This window comes from Xyrauchen texanus, chromosome 21, assembly GCF_025860055.1.
Source record: "Xyrauchen texanus isolate HMW12.3.18 chromosome 21, RBS_HiC_50CHRs, whole genome shotgun sequence".
Classification (NCBI taxonomy): domain Eukaryota; kingdom Metazoa; phylum Chordata; class Actinopteri; order Cypriniformes; family Catostomidae; genus Xyrauchen; species Xyrauchen texanus.
In genome coordinates, this window is record NC_068296.1 from 2,708,595 (window position 1) to 2,727,783 (window position 19,189).

At 42.1% G+C, this 19,189-nt stretch overlaps 1 protein-coding gene across 1 annotated transcript; it reads left to right on the plus strand.

Moving 5' to 3' along the window:
* The first annotated feature begins 3,149 nt into the window (after window positions 1–3,149).
* On the plus strand, window positions 3,150–18,306 carry LOC127661226 (proline-rich transmembrane protein 4-like). Its single transcript, XM_052151841.1, has 4 exons — window positions 3,150–3,218; window positions 6,013–6,800; window positions 9,408–9,542; window positions 13,502–18,306. Exons 2-4 carry the CDS (start codon window positions 6,353–6,355, stop codon window positions 15,370–15,372), a joined length of 2,454 nt encoding a protein of 817 aa, XP_052007801.1. The 5' UTR covers window positions 3,150–3,218; window positions 6,013–6,352; the 3' UTR covers window positions 15,373–18,306.
* Window positions 18,307–19,189: the final 883 nt, after the last annotated feature.

Consider the following 19,189-nt stretch of genomic DNA (forward strand, 5'->3'; position numbering starts at 1 on the left):
ATCAAAGAAGTAGTATTGCTTATGTCATTTGGCCAACCTACTGCCTTCGGTCATCGTTGATCAGGTGTCCAGGAATGGCCAAGGTGGCGCTAGTAGCACCCATTTCTTTCTCAGTGTACTGTATTTGGGTGCACGTCCTAAAATGTTGAAAACCCTTGATCTAATGTGTCAAGGGCCATTAGCTTACTAACCTATACGCTTCTATTTACCCCCCCGAGTCCTTATCAGTCCTCACACTAGCTGTTTTTAATGGGACTGGCCCAGTTTGTGTTCTCTCTGGGGTCTGTTTTAATCAGGATTGATCCACATCCTGCTCATTCTGTCTGACCACACACACACTGCTGCGTCTCTGTGGACCATCTATCCTGGATTCACTGAACGGGAATGGCTTTAAATATGTATTAAGTGTTTATATGCCATGAAAATGCCCAGCATTCCAGCTATTTACACTCACTCACATAGACCGCCAAGGATGTGCTATTGCTGACAGCCAAATGTGTGGCGGTAATTAATAAAAGCACAAACACTGTCTAGACTTTTCCAGATTTTTCCAGTCAGAAAGAAAAAACATATAATATGCATACCCATGAAGGACTGATTTCCGGCCCACATGACTCCACATGCCGAAGTGTCCTTGGGAAAGACACTGAACGCCAAGTTGCTCCCAATGACAGGCTAGCGCCTTGCATGCAGCTCGCCGTCATTGGTGTGTGTGTGTGTGTGTGTGTGTGTGTGTGAATGGGTGAATGAGTCACAGTGTAAAGCGCTTTGAATACTACTAAGGTTAAAGCGCTATATAAGTGCAGACCATTTACTTGTTGAATCTGTGCAGGTACAAGATTATTCCATAAATTCTGCTTATCTTTACTATAACTTCATATACTGTCTTCTGCTCTATTCACATGCTGACTCAGTCAACCTCTTGGGCTGGTAGAAGAGTTAACATAACAAGCTTCAGACAAAACTCTGATATTTGGATATGTTCTGACTGAGAGAGAGAGAGAGAGAGAGAGAGAGAGAGAGATCTAGTAAAGAGATTGAATGCAACATTCCTGGCATAGTCAGCATCTATACAGTCGACATATCATTGGTGTAAAGTAGGGAAATACAAATACTTTGTTACTGTACTTAAGTAGCTTTTTTCCAAATTTGTACTTTCATGAGTAAAGATGTATGTTTCATTATTTGCAAAAAGAGAGCAGCTGATAAACAGAGCGCAGTGTTTGATTGACAGGAGTTCTGGACGGGTAATCTGGAATACCGGGTATTTTCCCGGTGGGCCGACACACTTTGGGGCCGTTCAGGGGTGGGCTGGCCATCAGTATAACCGAGCGCGCCAGTTGGTCAGCTGCGAAATGGGCCGAATGGGCCGCGAAAAGATAAAATGAGCTCCGGGTTATGCAGAACGGATGGCAAAACGGCGCCGCGATATGTAGAAAAGGACAGTGAACCCCCCCCCCGCTCCCCCAACACCCTGCTCAACAACTTTTGGGCCAGTTGCTATGTAAAATCCAGTGCCGATTTCTCTTCCCAGTCCAGCCCTGATTGACAGCAGCCAGTGCGAGCACAGACACTCGTTGTCAGACAAGCAAGGTGCACTGAATTAAACACGGTCCCAAACGCACAGATAAGATGCTGTGGCAGGGCGGAGGGCGGGGACGGGCTGGGCCGTGATTCCGCACACCCGGCACGGTATGCCAGATTACCAGGTTAATGGGGCGGTGGTGGCTCAGCGGTTAAGGCTCTGGGTTACTGACCAGAAGGTTGGGGGTTTAAGTCCCAACACCACCAAGACACCACTGTTGGGCCCTTGAGCAAGGCCCTTGACCCTTATCCTGAATGGGCTAGGATAAGCTAAAATGAGCTGCTGTGTTATGCAGAATGGACCACAAAATGGCGCTGTGATGTGCAGAAAAGGACAGCGAACACTAAGGTCCCGGGCCGATTTCTCTGCCCAGCCCTATTATTTTATGTTTACACAGAGATTGGTAGATCTATTACTAAAATCAGTAGACTTGAGCAGATCTTGTTGAATTATATGCCAACGGTGAGAGTCCAAAAATGGGAAAACCACTTTTTTCTGCTGTTTTTCCAAAGTTAGTGTCTATAACTCCAGAAGTATTAAAGATATCTTAATAAACTTTTAGATTCTGGTTCAGAATAAACTGTCCTTTTTGTATGTTCATTTTTAAGGCCCTGTATGGTCAAATCCCAGAGATATGGGGCTCTCAATGTGGCTCCATGAGTAAAATGTTAAATTTAGCCCATTTTCAAAGGTCCAAATCCAAACGTGGGTTACACGAATCTAGTTTTTCTTGTCCAACTAAACAAAGGTCTGAAGTACAAATAATGTTGAAACTTGGTTTGTATCTTTTATTTATTCACAATTTTTTTTTTTTTAAATAAGCATTCAAAATCACGATTTTCAAGAGTCCAAAAATCACACTGTTATTAAGAATAAGCGACACATGCGGCTCTATATCGCTTTAGAAGACATTGATCACACCACTTGTATGGACTACCTTTATGCTGCTTTTATGTCCTTTTCGGAGCTTGAACTTTACTGTATGTTTTTACGGAGATGCATGAGGGAAAATGATGAAAATCGCTGTCTTTTAACTCTGGTTTATTGCTGGACATTGATTTCTGCCTCTCTCTGAGGGATTCAGAAAATGACACTCAATGTTGTGCATTGATGTGGCTAGATGAATTGGGACAAGAGCTTCGTCATTTTGCACTTGAAACCAACAATATAGGAATGTTTTCGTTTTGTCCCTGCTGAAAGAAACCAAAGATATTTTTATGCTGACCCAAACTGCTTTAGGCAGGTTAGTGCCGGTCTAGATGTTGGACAGAAGATAAAGCAGGTCAACCAGCATTGTCTTTCTGATGAAGCTGGTCTGGTGTTCTCTTCTCAATGATGTACTGTAAGACCAAGGCTAATCCAGCTCTGGAAACGAAAAACACAGCTTAACTGATTCAGAATAGAGAGATCAGACATCTGAAGCCTTAATGAGAGAGACAGTTAATGTAAAGGAGAGATGGGGGTGTGTTAGACAGCATGTGTGTGTGTGTGTGTGTGTTAGAGAGAGAGCGAGAGAGAGAGAGCTAAAACACACACTCATCCGCAGCCACACACAGAGTGAAATCTTTTCCGCAGCAGGATGGCAGGAAGAAGGATTACTCCTATTTTAGACTCTTCATCCATGCATCCCAGGGTGAGCGCCTCTCTTTTAGCCAGATCAAAGTTTGCGTCTGTATGTGTTTGTGTGAGTTCAGATGCTGCTGTGTGAAAAAGTGTCACTGGATGCTGAAGAGAAGATGCAAAAACAGTGAGTGCTGCACTGGTTGGTAAAGCGGACCAGCACCTTTATCTTTCACTCTCTCTATTGCACAACCATTAATGATGAATGCTGCATCCATTTAAAGGGACAGAGATGGTGCCAGATAGGAGCGCATAAGAGAATGTTAATGTGAATAATAGAGAGCGTAGAGAACCAGAGAGACGGCAGAAACTGTCAGATTATTTGAGAGACTGTGAATAAAAGCAGTGAAGAAAGTCTAATTGATTTACGAACTGTTTCAGTCGCAATATATCTTCAATTCTCTATAGTTACGACTGATCTTAATTCTTCTACAAGTATAAATCATATAGGCCTATTTGGTATGAATAAGAAAGCAGACAGTTGTGTTAATATTCATGTGTTTAGTTTGTGTTTGGAGTGTTTGTCCTTTTCTGTAAACTACTTTTTTTGTGTGTGAAATGGGTCACATGACCCTAGGGGAAATCAACTAGGACTGGTGGTCTATAAAGTGAAAGCTTTGACCAACACATGGTGGTACGCTCTGACATATCACACTGACCGTGCTCCATCACACCACTAAATGCAACTGTATATAGGCTTCAAAACAGTGTTACTACGAATGCAAACTTTAATACAGTGAAAAAGACACTCTGTTAGGATAACATAAGTATATATAAATAAATACAAATTTCCTACATTATTTTGAATGTCGATGTCATGAGTGTACCTCTTACTATATTTTGAATGGCCATGAAAATGACCTGTAAAACGGACCTATAGTCCGTTAATTTACCTGATGAACTTTCACCTTTTGCTGACCCTGAGCTAATGTGCGCTTCTAAATCACTTGCACCTTTATTAGCAACTGACACATAAGTGCAGCTTTACATGTCATACATTGTAGCAAGCATGGGAATTTTTTGGGCAAATCTTCTGTATATTTGCACTTTCGTTTGGACTCGTTTGGGCTGTTATTTGCTGCTACTGTCAAGCATCTGTTTGATGCCGAACAAAACAGCGCTGTGACAGATTGACAGGCAGGAATTTGGCCCATAGTTGCTGCATACCTCTTATTGGTGTGAGATAAGGCGGGACTTACAAAGAGGGTTTAAAGCAATGCAGATATGAGCGCACACACATTGAAGTCTTTGACCAGATGCAAATCATAATGCAACTAAAGCCGAATCCCGGACGTTTTTGCAAATGTATAAATCCCGGAAGGACACTATTTTCAGGTCCAAAAAAAGAGGACATGTCCGGGAAAAAGAGGATGTATGGTCACCCTACCGTATTAGTACAGTTGCTATGGAGGGTTTGAATCCAGGGCATGCTGAGTGACTCCAGCCAGGTCTCCTAAGCAACCAAATTGGCCCGGTTGCTAGGGAGGGTAGAGTCACATGGGGTAACCTCCTCGTGGTCACGATTAGGGGTTCTCGCTCTCAATGGGGCGTGTGGTGAGTTGTGTGTGGATCGTGGAGAGTAGCATGAGCCTCCACATGCTGTGAGTCTCCGTGGTGTCATGCACAACGAGTCACGTGATCAGATGCGCGGATTGACGGTCTCAGAAGTGGAGGTATCTGAGACTTGTTCTCCACCACCCAGATTGAGGTGAGTAACCGCGCCACCACGAGGACCTACTAAGTATTGGGAATTAGATATTCAAATTGGGATTTTCAGTACTTTTTGTAGTATTACATAATTTCATCGGGCAGTGGTTGGGGAAGCAAAAGAGTTGCTTTGTTCTCTGTATAAGCTGCATGTTGCCTATACAGCTGAAGTTTCGCTTACTGCCCTCTGGAGAAAACAGATGGTACTTCTCAGGATTTTTTCCAATTACGTGCAGGGGACATAATTAATTGCGTACATTTTTTTTAATGTGTTATTTTTTATATAATTAATCAAATTAACCTGTTAAATCGACAGCCCTAGTTTTTGTTTTTTAATCGGTTTCTGGTTGTAGCTAATAGAGCACAACAGTCCACTGGTTCAAGAAGTGAATTCCCAGTGAAGAACTGCATGATCCTGAAAAGGAATGATCCACCAATTGGAGCACTGCGGCGAACAAAGTGCATCAAAAGAGCTCTGCAGTGACCGCCCGCTCCCATGATGCACTGTGAATGATGCAATCGAGTTGCTCTCCCTACACTCTCAAACTACTGATATATCTCTGAATATTTTGCAATAAAATTTAAATACATTGTTTTAAATTTTTCCAATCGAGGTTACAGTGAGACACTTACAATGGAAGTCAATTGGGCCAATACGTAAATGTTAAAATACTCAAACAATAAACATTTTCCAATTGTACAACTTCGTAACCATGACGACATCATGCTTTAACCTCTAAAACAACCATAAAAATTATTATTTAAACAACTTTACAGCTCAAATAATTCACATGTTTTAATATAATAATTAAAGAAAGTGCTTATATACAATTAAGCTTCACATTTCTGCATTTAAACCCACCAAAAACTGTCCCCATTCACTTTCATTGTAAGTGCCTCACTGTAACCTCGCTTTTTGCTTTTTTTAAAGAAATGTAGAGACGAGTCGAAATAGTTTTTGTGGTAATCAACATTATGCCATAAATGCTGTTGATTGAGCTAAACTTGTTTTGAACACAAAATATTTTTATTAAAAAGTGAGCAGGCACTGTTGTACTATTACTTGGCTCTTAATTTTGTTAATCTTATGTGTTCCTCAGGTTCAAAACCAAAGGAGAGTGTAAGAGTCAAATGGACTTTGTGAGGTTTAATGTCTTCTGAGGAGTGTCAGCATGACACCTCAATATAACGCACTCCTGCTAGTCTTCGGTTTTTCGCTATATGGTACCCTATCTGCTGTATCTCTAAATAAAGATGGCAGATCCCACTCTTGGACCAATACGGACAAATTCACAGAGCCAGCGAGCAGCCCACCATGGACGCCCCGGACCAACAAAATGGAAGTGACTACTCCAACCATCCTCCATTTATTCCTAAGTGTATTACAGTCAGAGGAGGCTAGCAAAGACCATCAGAGTCCAGAGGTCTCTATGGGTGACCATGGTTTGTCAAAACGTTCTGCTTCAAGAACTCCATGGACCAAGACTTTCACTGAGACTGATATTCCTTCAGACATCCAGCAGGATGAAGAGGGACCTCAAATGGAAGCATTACGATTGGCCTGATCTTAGCAGACAAGGCCGTATTGACCAATCATCTGAAACGTCTTCATTTACAACACTGCAGCCTTCAACTTACCCAAACTCTCAGACGTGGAGTATGGAGTTTAAGACACCTATAGTTTGGAATACAGAGACATTTACGTCTCAAGCTGGGCAGAGTACATCTGAAAAGAGATTTAACATTTACCAGACACTTTACCAGTCCTCAGGTACCACTCAGACACCATATGCCAGAGGAACCTTAGATGGTACCAATTTGCCAAGAGGGTTGACAGACTATCTGTGGTCATCTGAGGAAACAAAGGATTTGACAGATGCCTTTACAGGTAATGAAATTAATGATACTTAAGAGCCAACTTTCAATTGAATGGATATCATGTAAATGTCTATCTGTACTTATGTTGCCTTCAAAACCTCGTGCAAAGTTTGTCAGCAGTCGTCAATACTATGTGATTTCACCATGATCCCCCCAACTCGGAAAGTCGGAGCACGAAGAATATCTTGAGTTCCCACTGGTACAGTAATTCCGAATTCGTGGTGCCATTCATGTGTAAACTCGTAAATATGATTATTCCGACATGACTTGAACACACCTTTACATGCAAAACCTATGTGTTATTTCATTGGACTGATGTACTATGAATTTTCTTGTTTAGTAAGGCTGGTTTATGTTGGATCGTGCTCATCTGGTGCCCAACATATGTCCTTTCGAAGAACACGTGGTTCTGTTTTGTTATCATATTGTTAAATGTGCCAATTTTATATCACAAGTAGGTCAGTTATTTCTAAAAGATCAAACAGAACAAGGATATCTTGATGTGACGCTCTTGTTCCACCCACTCTGTATGGGACTGGAACCAACGTCTCTGGCGTGGGAGGCAGGTGCTCTAACAAGGAGGCTAAAGGCTACAGCCTCTAACATCAGTCGCTAGTGCACCTCTTGAGGTCAGGAGAGTGAGGTTTATACACTGCACAGCTATCTACCAGCTGGCTCTCGTTACATTGATATGTCACTGTATTTGAATGCCAGCCTCAGCCACCATTCATGTCCATTGTATGGAAAAAAAGATGCAATGAAAGTGAATGATGACTGAGGTTGTTATTCTAATGATCATCTCTGTGTTACACAGAAAAGTGAAAGCCATGGTCTTATGCACTATGCAGCATGTATCTGGCTCCACACACAAACATGGCCATGTGGCTGGTTCTTGGATCTTGTGATTTCATACAGTATGGTTCAACCATTAATGAACCTCAGATCGCTGCTGTTGGCATTTCTGACCACTGTTGTGTCTTCTTCGAAATGTAAGTTCGTACCTGTATGTACCAGCACCGTGAGTGATACGAGGACTGTCTCTATCTGCTGATACTGCTGTGACCTTCCTGAGCTCATATCACCTCTCCCTCCTTAGACAATCTAGTGGACAGCTTAGTCTCAGGGTGTGTAAATATATATTGACTCTTTATAAAGACCACTTTGGGACCACTAAAGCCCCTAGAGAAATAGTTCCTCCATTGTAAAATTGAGAAGAGACTGTAGAAAATGTAGAAAGGCAGTGAAAGTGTTCAAAGCTAACAGTTAATCTCTAAAAATAACTTAAACATACTAAATAATGAAGTGAGCTAGAAATCTAGAATTTTCTCTGCTAGAAAATGCATTCTTCAGTGATAAAATTACTTTCATAGTTAGCATGTGTCTTTCTGTCCACCAACTGCTGTGTATTGCCCAGTCCTGGACTGGTTTAGGTCCTATTTAAGCAGCAGGGACTACTATGTTGCATTGGGAACACACAACTTCATGGGAAATCTTGTGGTGTTCCGCAAGGCTCCGTTCTAGGCCCATTACTATTTTACTTACATATGCTTCAATTAGCTGTTGCTTTTAATTGATATAACATCTATTTTCAGCAATATGCAAATGATACACAACTCTACTGGTCACTTGCACCAGACTCCGATAGAGAGCCCATGTGGATGTTCTGAGAACAAAGATAAGACCGAGGTACTTCTTATCGATAACAACTCAAAGAGAAAGTCTATTACGCCTTATCTAGACTCCTTGCCTCTTTGGGAATTTGGGAATTACTATTGTTACATCCAGAATTGATTACTGCAGTTAAAAAAGGAGGAACAGCCCATTGTTTAATGTCTACAGCAATATTGCATCCTCATTCTGCTATAAGTTTACTGTTTAGCAGTTAAGTGTGCCTTACCTGATGTCCCTCAAGCTGCAGTGAACACATCAGTATTCCAGAACTAGAGATAAGTGTGGAATACAAGGCCCCTAGTGACTCTAGCTGTACATCATATTCTATAGATACTTTTGTTCGAACTATAGCAATCAAAGTGCATCTGTCTCAAACTGATCTAGCATGCAATATAGCTGTTAAAAGGTCTAGTTCTCCCTAATACGAAAATTCATTATTTACTCTTGTCATTCCAAACATGTGTAAATGGTCTGCGCTTATATAGTGCCTTTTTAACCTTAGCAGTATTCAAAGTGCATTACATGGTGTCTCCTTCACCCATTCACACACACACATTCACACACCAAGGCGCTAGCCTGCCATTGGGAGCAACTAGGGGTTCAGTGTCTTGCCCAAGGACACTTCGGCATATGGAGTCGTGTGGGCCAGGAATCAATCGGCCAACCCTGCGATTTGTGGACAACCACTTTTTGGCTGATTGAAGACCAGAAAGGATACAAAAGGAGAAGTATGCTAATCTCAGTCAACATTTTAATTTCATAACATCTTTTTATTTATTTATTTGTTCCATACAATGAAAGTAAATGGTGACTGAGGCCTAATATCTCCTTTTGTGGTCCACAGAAAAAAGTAAGTCATACGTGTCAGAACACAAAGGAGAGTATTTTTGACTGAACTATCCCTTTAAGAACAGTTTTCTAATCTTATTCTCTCTTTCTCCCTCAGTTAGTCGGAATTTGAAAAGACCTGACAGTAAAAGAGAGGACGGGGTGAAAACTGAGGCAGTAGAACGAATGACAAAGAAGCAAAATGCGCAAACGACCGCCAATGTGATCAAGGTCACTGAAACACGTCCTCCAGGTACTGAAGCATTCATTCTTAGAATGACCTCTATTGTATTGTAGGCATTATTTGTTACCAGAGAAGTTTTCTGTAACCTTTGAGATATTACATGATGCTGAAATTAGCATTGCACCTTTATGTAGTAAAATGTGACTATTAAAACAACAACAAGTGTGAAACAAACACGAATGCGTATTTTCTCCCCAATTTGGAAAGCCCAATGTGCTCTAAGTGTTCGTGGTGGTGTTGCAATCCGGGTGGTGGAGGACGAAATCTCAGTTGCCTCCGTGTCTGAGACCATCAATCCGCGCATCTTATCACGTGGCTTGTTGAGCGTGTTACCGTGGAGACCTAGCGTGTGTGGAGGCTTCACACTATTCTCCGCGGCTTCCACGTACAACTCACCACGCGCCCCACCGAGAGCAAACCACATATTATAGCGACCACGAGGAGGTTACCCCATGCGACTCTACCCTCCCTAGCAACCTGGCCAATTCGGTTGCTTAGGAGACCTGGCTGGAGTCACAGTTATGTAGTATTTAGTTAATCGGAACAGAAATGCTTGCTTTAAGTAGCACCAATAATGAGATTTATTTAATGCATCTCGAAAAGTTCTGTTTAGGCTCTTTTTAACACAATTAAATGCGGTACTTTGGTAAATAAACCTGTCATTGATGTAAAACAACCATCAGAGACTTTAAAGGAATATTCGGGGTTAAATACAAGTCAAGCTCAATTGACAGCACTTGTGGCATAGAGTTAGTTACAGTGAAAATAATTTAGACTTGTTGTGGTCAGGGCTGGACTGGGAAGAGAGATCGTCCCGGGATTTTACATGGTAACAGGCCCAAAAGTTGTTGAGCGGGGGGTGCCATTTCTGCATATCTAAGCGCCATTTGTGGTCCGTTCTGCATAACGCGGCAGCTCATTTGAGCTTATCGCGGCCCATTCGGCACGTTTCACATCTGACCCATCGGCCCACTCGGTTCTCCCGATGGCCAGTCCGCCCCTGATCGGCACCAAAGTGCGTCGGCCCACCGAGAAAATGCCGGTATGCCAGATTACCAGTCCAGCCCTGGTTGTAGTTACAGTGAGGCTCTCATAATGGTGAATGGGGCCAGTCCATAAACATTAAAATACACATTTAAATCATGGTAGCACTTATAATGTTCATGTCTTGCGGCTATACTTTTAAAACAGTGTGCATTTTAGCGTTTATAGACTAGCCCCATAGACTTCCATTAGAAGTGCCTCACTGTAACCCAGATTGTTGTATTTATCAACATTATACCACAAATGCTGTCCATTGAGCTGAACTTGTATTGAACCTAGAACATTCCTTTTAAGTGTTACGTGTTAAGTGATATGAAGGTCAGCATTCAATCCTTAGAGGTTAAACTCAACCAGATCCTTCGACCTTAAAACACCTGCGTAAGGAGAAATGCTGACTCTGAATTTTAGGCCCTGTACCTTCTGTAACATTACTCATGCAGAACATATAACTAATGATCTATACTAATCAATCCCTTAGCCTTTTGATCATCAATTAGCATAGTATTAGTATTAGTAAAAATGAGCTGTTTTCTGAAACTCTCCATAGTTCCCCTGATTCTTTCATGTGCCGGTATTTAAGTGACGCAATGTCACGAAAGTGTGCCAGTTTCTAGTTCTTAAATAGTCCCACGTATGAGAATGGCAACAGGGTCAATGCCCTCTTATCTGTTCCATTTGTGAATGTGTGTCGGGTAGGATGTGTGCGACCCATTTACAGCAGCCTACTTCCACATCTCCCCCAGCCAATTCATAAAGCGGTGCCTGATATTACTGCCGAGGTTTGTACTGCAGAGAAATGCTGCGTTCGCTATCATAAACAGCCCCTGCAAAGTAATCTACTTACCTCCAGCTTTGGATCATTTGCATACCTCTAGATGTTGACAGGACTCTATTAGAAACATCGGTGTGTGGTTTGTTGTTTTCTCTGCAGTATAAATACCCTGGAGCTGTGTGAAGAGTGTAACTTCATTATGTGCTTCACAAAGAACTTAATATCCTGCTTTTGGAGGATATCAGCTTTGTGTTTAGTGCTTTGTCTCTTATGAATGCACGTAAGACGGTATTCAAGTTTATTCAGAGGCAGTTCAACTGGAGAAAGTAGTTTAAAGTTAAGAGTGTAGAGATGAGCTAAAGCAAATGTTACAAGAATACTTCACACAAAAATTATAGCTATTTGCTATATGAAACGATGGATGTTTGGATACACGTTTCTTCAACTTAAGGGACTTCAATGTGCACCCCTTGAGGTCAGGATAGTGAGGTTTATACACATTGCACAGCTATCTATCAGCTGGCCACCGTTACACTCACCCCCCTAAACCTCACTCCCATCCGGGTCACGGCACCACTGTGATGCTCCTGTTCTACCCGCTCCGTACGGGACTCGAACCGGCATCTCTGGCATGGGAGGCGGGTGTGCTAACAAGGAGGCTAAAGGCTACAAGTGAGGTTTGTATACATTGCACAGCTATCTATCAGCTGGCCCCCGTTACACTCACCCCCCCTAAACCTCACTCCCATCCGGGTCACGGCACCACTGTGATGCTCCTGTTCTACCTGCTCTGTACGGGACTCGAACCGGCGTCTACGTTAGCAAATTACATTTTGCTGTTTTAAAAGAGAATTTTGGTGGTAATTAACATTAAGACACGAATGCTGTCAAATGAGCTTAACTTTTACTGAGCCCGGAATATTCCTTTAAGGGTGAAGAGACACTGACTCGATTGCGTCATTCACAGTATGTCATGGGAGTGGGCAGTCGATCTGAAGCACATTTTGCTGGCTTTGTTGGCCGCAGTTCTCTGATTGGTGAAGTGTTCTCTGCTGTACCATGGGTAAAGTAGTTTTTTACCATGAATCCCACTATCAAACACGATTTTTTAACAATGAGGTTGAAATAACGCAGATGAATGGCTTCAACGGAAACATGTACCCTCGATGTACAACCACGGAGCCAGTGTTGGGGAGTAACAAGTTACATGTAACAGTGTTACATAATTTAATTACAAATAAATGTAACTGTAATCTGTTACAGATACTGATCAAAAATATGTAATTAAATTACAGTTACTTATGAAAATGTTAACGATTACAAAGGGGGTTACATCTGAATATTTTCTGTAAAAAGCTGGGATATGTTGAGTAATATTAATTTGTTGCTTTGCCTAAAGATGACTTTTCCAGCCACACATCTATTTATGAACCCTTTGACAGAAATATAACTAACATTTTTCCTTTTTGAAGCATTGTAGCATAACCTACATTAATGACTCACAAGGTCATTGAGTTGTGAAATTCAGGGCACCAATGATTTTAAACCTGTATGTAACCTCTCAAAGTAAAAAGAGGTGCTAAAGTCTGATTTTGTGGTGGCTGTGCTTTAAAATTTAATTATTATAATCTTCAGTAATCAGTATTGAGTACTACTGTAAGGTTAACCCTGCCTGGTTTAAATGTTGAAACAGTTCAAAACATTCGTTAGAAAATTAGAAAAGTAATCAAAAAGTAATCAAATGTAATCAGTTACATTAATTTAATAGAGTAACTGAAATAGTTACACTACTTATTACAATTACATTTTAAATAGGGTAACTTGTAATCTGTAAACTATTACGTTTCCAAAGTAACCTTCCCAACACTGCTCGGAGCTCCCGTTAGAGCTCCGAGCTATTTTAATTGTTATTGTTGAAAATCAATTCGCCTATGGGATAAATTAATGGGATTTTTACTTCCGGAACCAGACTGTTGTACTCTATAAAACACAAAAACAGACTTTGAGATGTGCTGGAAATGACCATGTACATTCACTGTTGGACACTGTAAGTAGACAAATTAAAAAAAAAGTCTGAAAAATGTTTCACTTCCTAGTAGTCCACCATGCTCACCTGTTCTAAATGCACTCTTACTTATTTGTTCTCTTTCAGCGTCTCCAGCTGCAGACTGGCATGAGTCCACCACAGACTGCAACCTGGTTGCCAATGGGATCTGTCAGCCCTCTGACTCTTTCAGGAATCATGCTTCAACTAACAACACTCTGTCAACTCCACCCCCTGTTTCTGAAACCACACCCCCTGAAGTCATAACCCCACCCATCGATGCTCTGACTCCACCTCTACTAGTCCCTCTGCTCACAGACTGGAACGCCGCCATGGCGACATGGGGCCTTGCATGGGAGTTGCAGGTTTACGGTCTCGGTTGCGTGTTCTTGCTCGTGGCTGCACTGTCTGCACTAAGCCTGATGTGTCTGCCCTTGCGTTGGCCCTCTGGCTGTGCCCACTTCAGCCTTCTCCACTTCCTCCAACTGCTGATTGGTTCCAGTCGCTCTTTGTGGCTGCTCTATGACCCATACGGCCAACAAGAGCGCATCCCGGTTGCCTGGGCACGACTGCTGCAGGAATCCGCCTATCCTTGTCTTACGGCAGCATTTGGATTGCTGTTGCTACTGCTTACCACGCGCTCCTGCACACAGCTACTGACCCAAAACACTCTACAGCGCAGCTCCTACCTGTTGGCTGCACTGGTGCTGCTGCATGTCACGGTTTCCATGGTTTCCATGGCGATACTGCAGCTGTTTCCCACCCTCAAAGTTGCGCCTCTGATTCCGCCTACAGCCTTCTGTTTGATGTCCACTCTCTTGTCACTCACGTACCTGCTTTTGTACTTCTGCGCCCATGCGGGTACCAAGCACATCTACCAGCTTAGCGAGAATTCGCCGGAGCATCCGGCCTGCCACGCCAGCCGATGTCCGTTCACAGAGGCACATATGTGGGAAAGGGCGGCCAGGGCGGGAGTGTTCTCTGCCCTATTTCTTCTAGCATGTGCCGGCCTAAGACTCTACGCCATGCTGAATGCAGTAGGACTTAACGAGACCGCCATGATCGGCCTGATGCCGTGGCCCTGGTGGGGTTTTCAGCTCAGCTGCAGAGTGTGTGAAGCTGGCATGTGTCTCACTCTTGCTCTCGCAATCACTCACCCACTTCTTTGGTGTGGAATGCCCCTTTCTAAACCTGGAGGCTGCCGCTGGCTCTTCAAAAAGTCACCAACAGAGGATGACATATCCTCAGCCAAACCCTCCATTCTCTCTAGTCGCTGTGGCTGGTCAGTACGGACTGCAGAGAACATTGTACGGCAGGAAAGTGAAAGTGTGCCACTCTACACCCTGGTGGAGTTACCACATAGTGAATCCGATGGTTTGGATCTCCACTATCCCAGCAGCCCTCAACGTGAGCTTCCCATACAGATCACGCAAACCACAAAGCTTGAAAGCTTGGATGGTGACTCCACGGTGGATCTTCGGCCTCCTTCGCCCATTGACCTGCGACGGAGCATTGACGAGGCATTGAACAGCGAGGCTCTGTTCCAGCATAGCCTCTTTGGCTCTTCCAGGCTCTCTCTCAGCACACGTGGGCCTCCAGATGGACAGCCCTGCTGGGGAAACTCCACCGAACCCAACTTGTACCGCACTGCCTCGTGTGGGGTTGTGGACCCTAGTCCTGTGCCCAATCGACCCCAGCAATGGGACACTATAGCAGAGAGACCGTCACTCACTCAGGACGCAGTGTATTGCAGTGGGTTAAATTCGACACAACGCTCCCAGAGCAGTCACCACCCCAGCTCTCACACATGTCAGCAACTCCACAAACGGTACACAACCTTGGGCTCTACTTCTTCCAGAGAGAGCCTAGATGTAGAGACGCATTCTCATGGAGATGAGCTCGCCAGTCATGCAGAATTCATTAATGCTTGCAGGCAGATAGATGCCCTCAGTGTCTGCAGTGAAACAATTGACTTATAAGCCAAAAGTTCACAATTAACATTCAACTAATACCCTGCGACCCAAAACATCGAATCGAATCTTAATATGCTCAAAGTATACCACAAGACTTTAGATGGCATTTGGTTTTAAATGCACCTAACAATTATCCTGAAAAAAGTAGAAAGAGTCTACAATGGGCTTATTATGCATCTTTTAGCTATAAAGCTAGCACTTATGAACGTTGTTTTATAATAAGAGGTTGGTATTTGGTGTTATAGAATCATTTCATACAGCTGCTTTTCTTAATCACACATTTGGCAACATTTATGATAGACATGATATATAGTCTTTAGCAAAAGGCAGCATTAAGACATTTGAAAAACCCTTTCAAATGCTAAAACCATGCTAATCAGCGATTGTATTGGCATTTAAATGCATTTTAAAAGTTTGACATCAAGTTAATTGACATCATGTCACCAAAACAGTAGTTGATTAAAATATAGTCAATCTTCAACATATCAATCACACTGCTCTGGTTTTGCTTCAGCACCCAGATACTACTTTGGGTATCACGGTTGTTCATTTTGGAGGTTTATAAGGATGGGGGTCACCTGTCCATGTTGGCATTTGCTTTAACTCCTGTTCTACCTAGCAACAGATGGATTTTTGGCTAAATACTCTGGAGTTTGATTGGATGCACAGCATTTGTCAACATGACAAATGGGAAGTAGGATTGGGAAATAATATTGATTTTCCGATGAGCTGTGATCTGCACTTGAATGATCTCGAAACCAATTCTTAAATCTTAACGATTGATCTTTTACTATATGCGCAGCTCTTCTTAAATATGAGACCAAATCTCATGCTATGCGACTAAAATGTCTGCGATAAGGCCACTGGCTGGTAAATGTTCAGATTTCACTCACCAGTGATTGAGAAGTATATTAGCTAAGAAGTTCAGCATCGTTTCATCGTGTGTTGTGTAATGTGTCCAAAGACGGTATCCATGCAATCAGTCTGGCATTGAATAATGTCTCTTAATATCCTTTCTGTCCTTTACAGCCAATTGACCAAAAATATATAACAAATATAAAAATTTAATTCTAATCACGAATAGCACGGATGAGGTAAGGAAGCCATTGGAGTCCTCTCTCATTAATATGTGCTCATTTACAGAAATGCTGGTTTTCTTAAAGAGACAGTACAGATTTTTAGCACATTCTACAAATCAATGCAAATACGTGTAAATAGTATAAATTGTACTTGAAAGAATCAACATGTAACAAAATATAATATATGCAATATATATACTATTTATTGACGGAAGACATGGGTTTTTACACTTTTAAAACGCTCAAATGTGACCTAAATGATGAAAAACAAATACAAATATAATTTGTAAAATGTATATTTTCACAATGTACCTAGTTAAAAGTTCCCCTGTATAATTGACAGCATTAGCTGGGAGAGAATTTCAAAAAAAGGGACATTATATGTGAAATATACCAATATGAAACAATATTGATTCGAATCGGGAAATCTGCATCTATACCCAGCCCTGATGGGAAGTGTTTTCTCCTTGCTTTTAAACGTTAATAAGACCATTTATTATTAATATGCTACTTTAACAACTGTATGTAAGGCATAATGATCAGTCAGTGGTTGTTATCGAAAAATAAACCCGTCAAGGTGGTCAAGACTGAAACGCGAAGCTGAGGGGTCTTACTCTGTCAGGGTTTATTTTGTGATCTCACTGCTCATTATCCTGCTTATTACAATACTACTCGCAAAATAAATAAATAACTGCACAAGAAATATTGACTTGAGTTGAACTTATTGTATTAGCTTAAGGGCCAGATCTAGGGTGGTGCTGGGGAGGGCTTCCAGCTCATTTTGTTTAGGGTTAGCACCATGAAGATATAATTCGATCTTTGCTTTACTTTTCCACTGCACGGTACAACTCGACTCAACTTGACTCTGCTCGCTTTTTTGGGGGTTTTCCACTGTGGATAGTACCTGGTACCTGATACTCTTTTTAGTACCACCTCGATCGAGGTTCCAAGCAAGCCGAACCGATACTAAATGTGATGTCAAAATCCTGCAGATCACTGATTGGTCTGAGAGAATCGTCACTACTGGCGTCACTGGATTTCCGACACGTGACATCAACCCGCTAGTTCTAAAGTTAGCAACAGCGATAGCAGTATAATTTGTTCATGCGACTTTCGAATTGTAAAAAGAAATGGCTGTGCGCAAAACCACGCCGTGGTCAATAAACAAGATGCAGATGGTCCACTCATTAGCGATGAACGAAACGAAAAAGTCTCTGAGGAAGTGTCTCCGCTGTTGACCGCACACGGCTACCACCGGACCTACCAACAGTGTAGGGAAAAGTTATAAACGCTTAAAAGTGACGACCGAACCATCAAGGAAAAGTGGAGGTGGTTTGACCAAATGGACGCTATCTAGACCGGCGAGCAATGGGAGGGAGAGTGCCCTGGACTGGTGTTGATCCACGATGGAGGATGGTACGTTTTGTTATGTTAACTCTATACTCTTCTTGCAAGCTTCACTTTATTTAGTTGAGCAGCTACTGGAAGCTTCTAAAACAACCAGGCCAATTTAACAGTTACACTTGTGTAAAATCACCATGCAACAACTGCTTTATGCAGCACAATGAGCTAGTAGCTAACAGCTAGCGGTCGTGTTATTGTTTATGGTCAGTAATGTTTGTGTCGCTTTTAAGATGATGTCACAGCAGTAGAGGCGGCGCAACTATGGCGATCAGCCTTTAATCCCACCCACGTTGAGGCGGCACTAAACTGCAGTGGAAATGCAAGAAATGTAAAAGCAAAGCATGTAGAGTCGAGTCGAGTCAAGCCGTAACTTGCCGTGGAAAAGTGCCTTTATAACCCCACCCCTTTTTGGAGTTGTCCTAGCCCCATTATGGAGTAACTCCACCCCTTTTCGGAGTTGCCCAGCCTCATTATGGAGTAACTCACACCCCTTTTTGGAGTTGGTTCAGCCCCATTATGGAGTAACTCCAGCCCTTTTTGGAGTTGGTCCAACCCCGTTATGGAATAACCCCACCCCTTTTTGGAGTTGGTCCAGCCCCATTATGGAGTAACTCCACCCCTTTTTGGAGTTGGTCCAGCCCCATTATGGAGTAACTTTGGAGTCTATATATAAATATATTTAAAATAATTAAGCAAGGTATTAATCTCATCTGAGGCAGTAACTAAAACTATGGGAACAAAAGAAGAAACACAGTCTATCAAACTGATGATTTATTCTATAATCTCTATTATATCCAGCTGTAATATAATTACATCACTGTACGATCTATCACCTTTACAGCAAATTATTTTGACTGTCTTCATCTTTTTGACCTTGTAAAGTCTCCTTCACTTTTATACTGTAAAATGTTAATTTTACATGTCAATGCTTCTAAGCTTTGTTAAATAATGCAAGTGTGTAAAACTATGAAAAATAAACATGATCAGTGAGCGTCTCTGATGTCTACACACTTCATCGGCCCTTCTAAGGTGTGTAAATACTACAGTATCCCTGATTTTAAGGCTGATACTCATAGTGCGGTCCATAAAAGAGCATCATTCTAATGTAAGCTGACTAACCGGACACAATAAAAACGCATTTCTTCAAAGGAACACAATAGAATTGAACTCATAATATGTGATACCATGTATACCTCATATACCATGATCACTGGTCACTGAAGTTATTATTGCTAATACACAAAACAGATGAGTTCAATTAGAAAGATTTTAAAGGGACAGTTCACCCAAAAATAAATATCTCTGTAAAGTATAAGGGAAAGGAGGAGGCGAGAACCGAC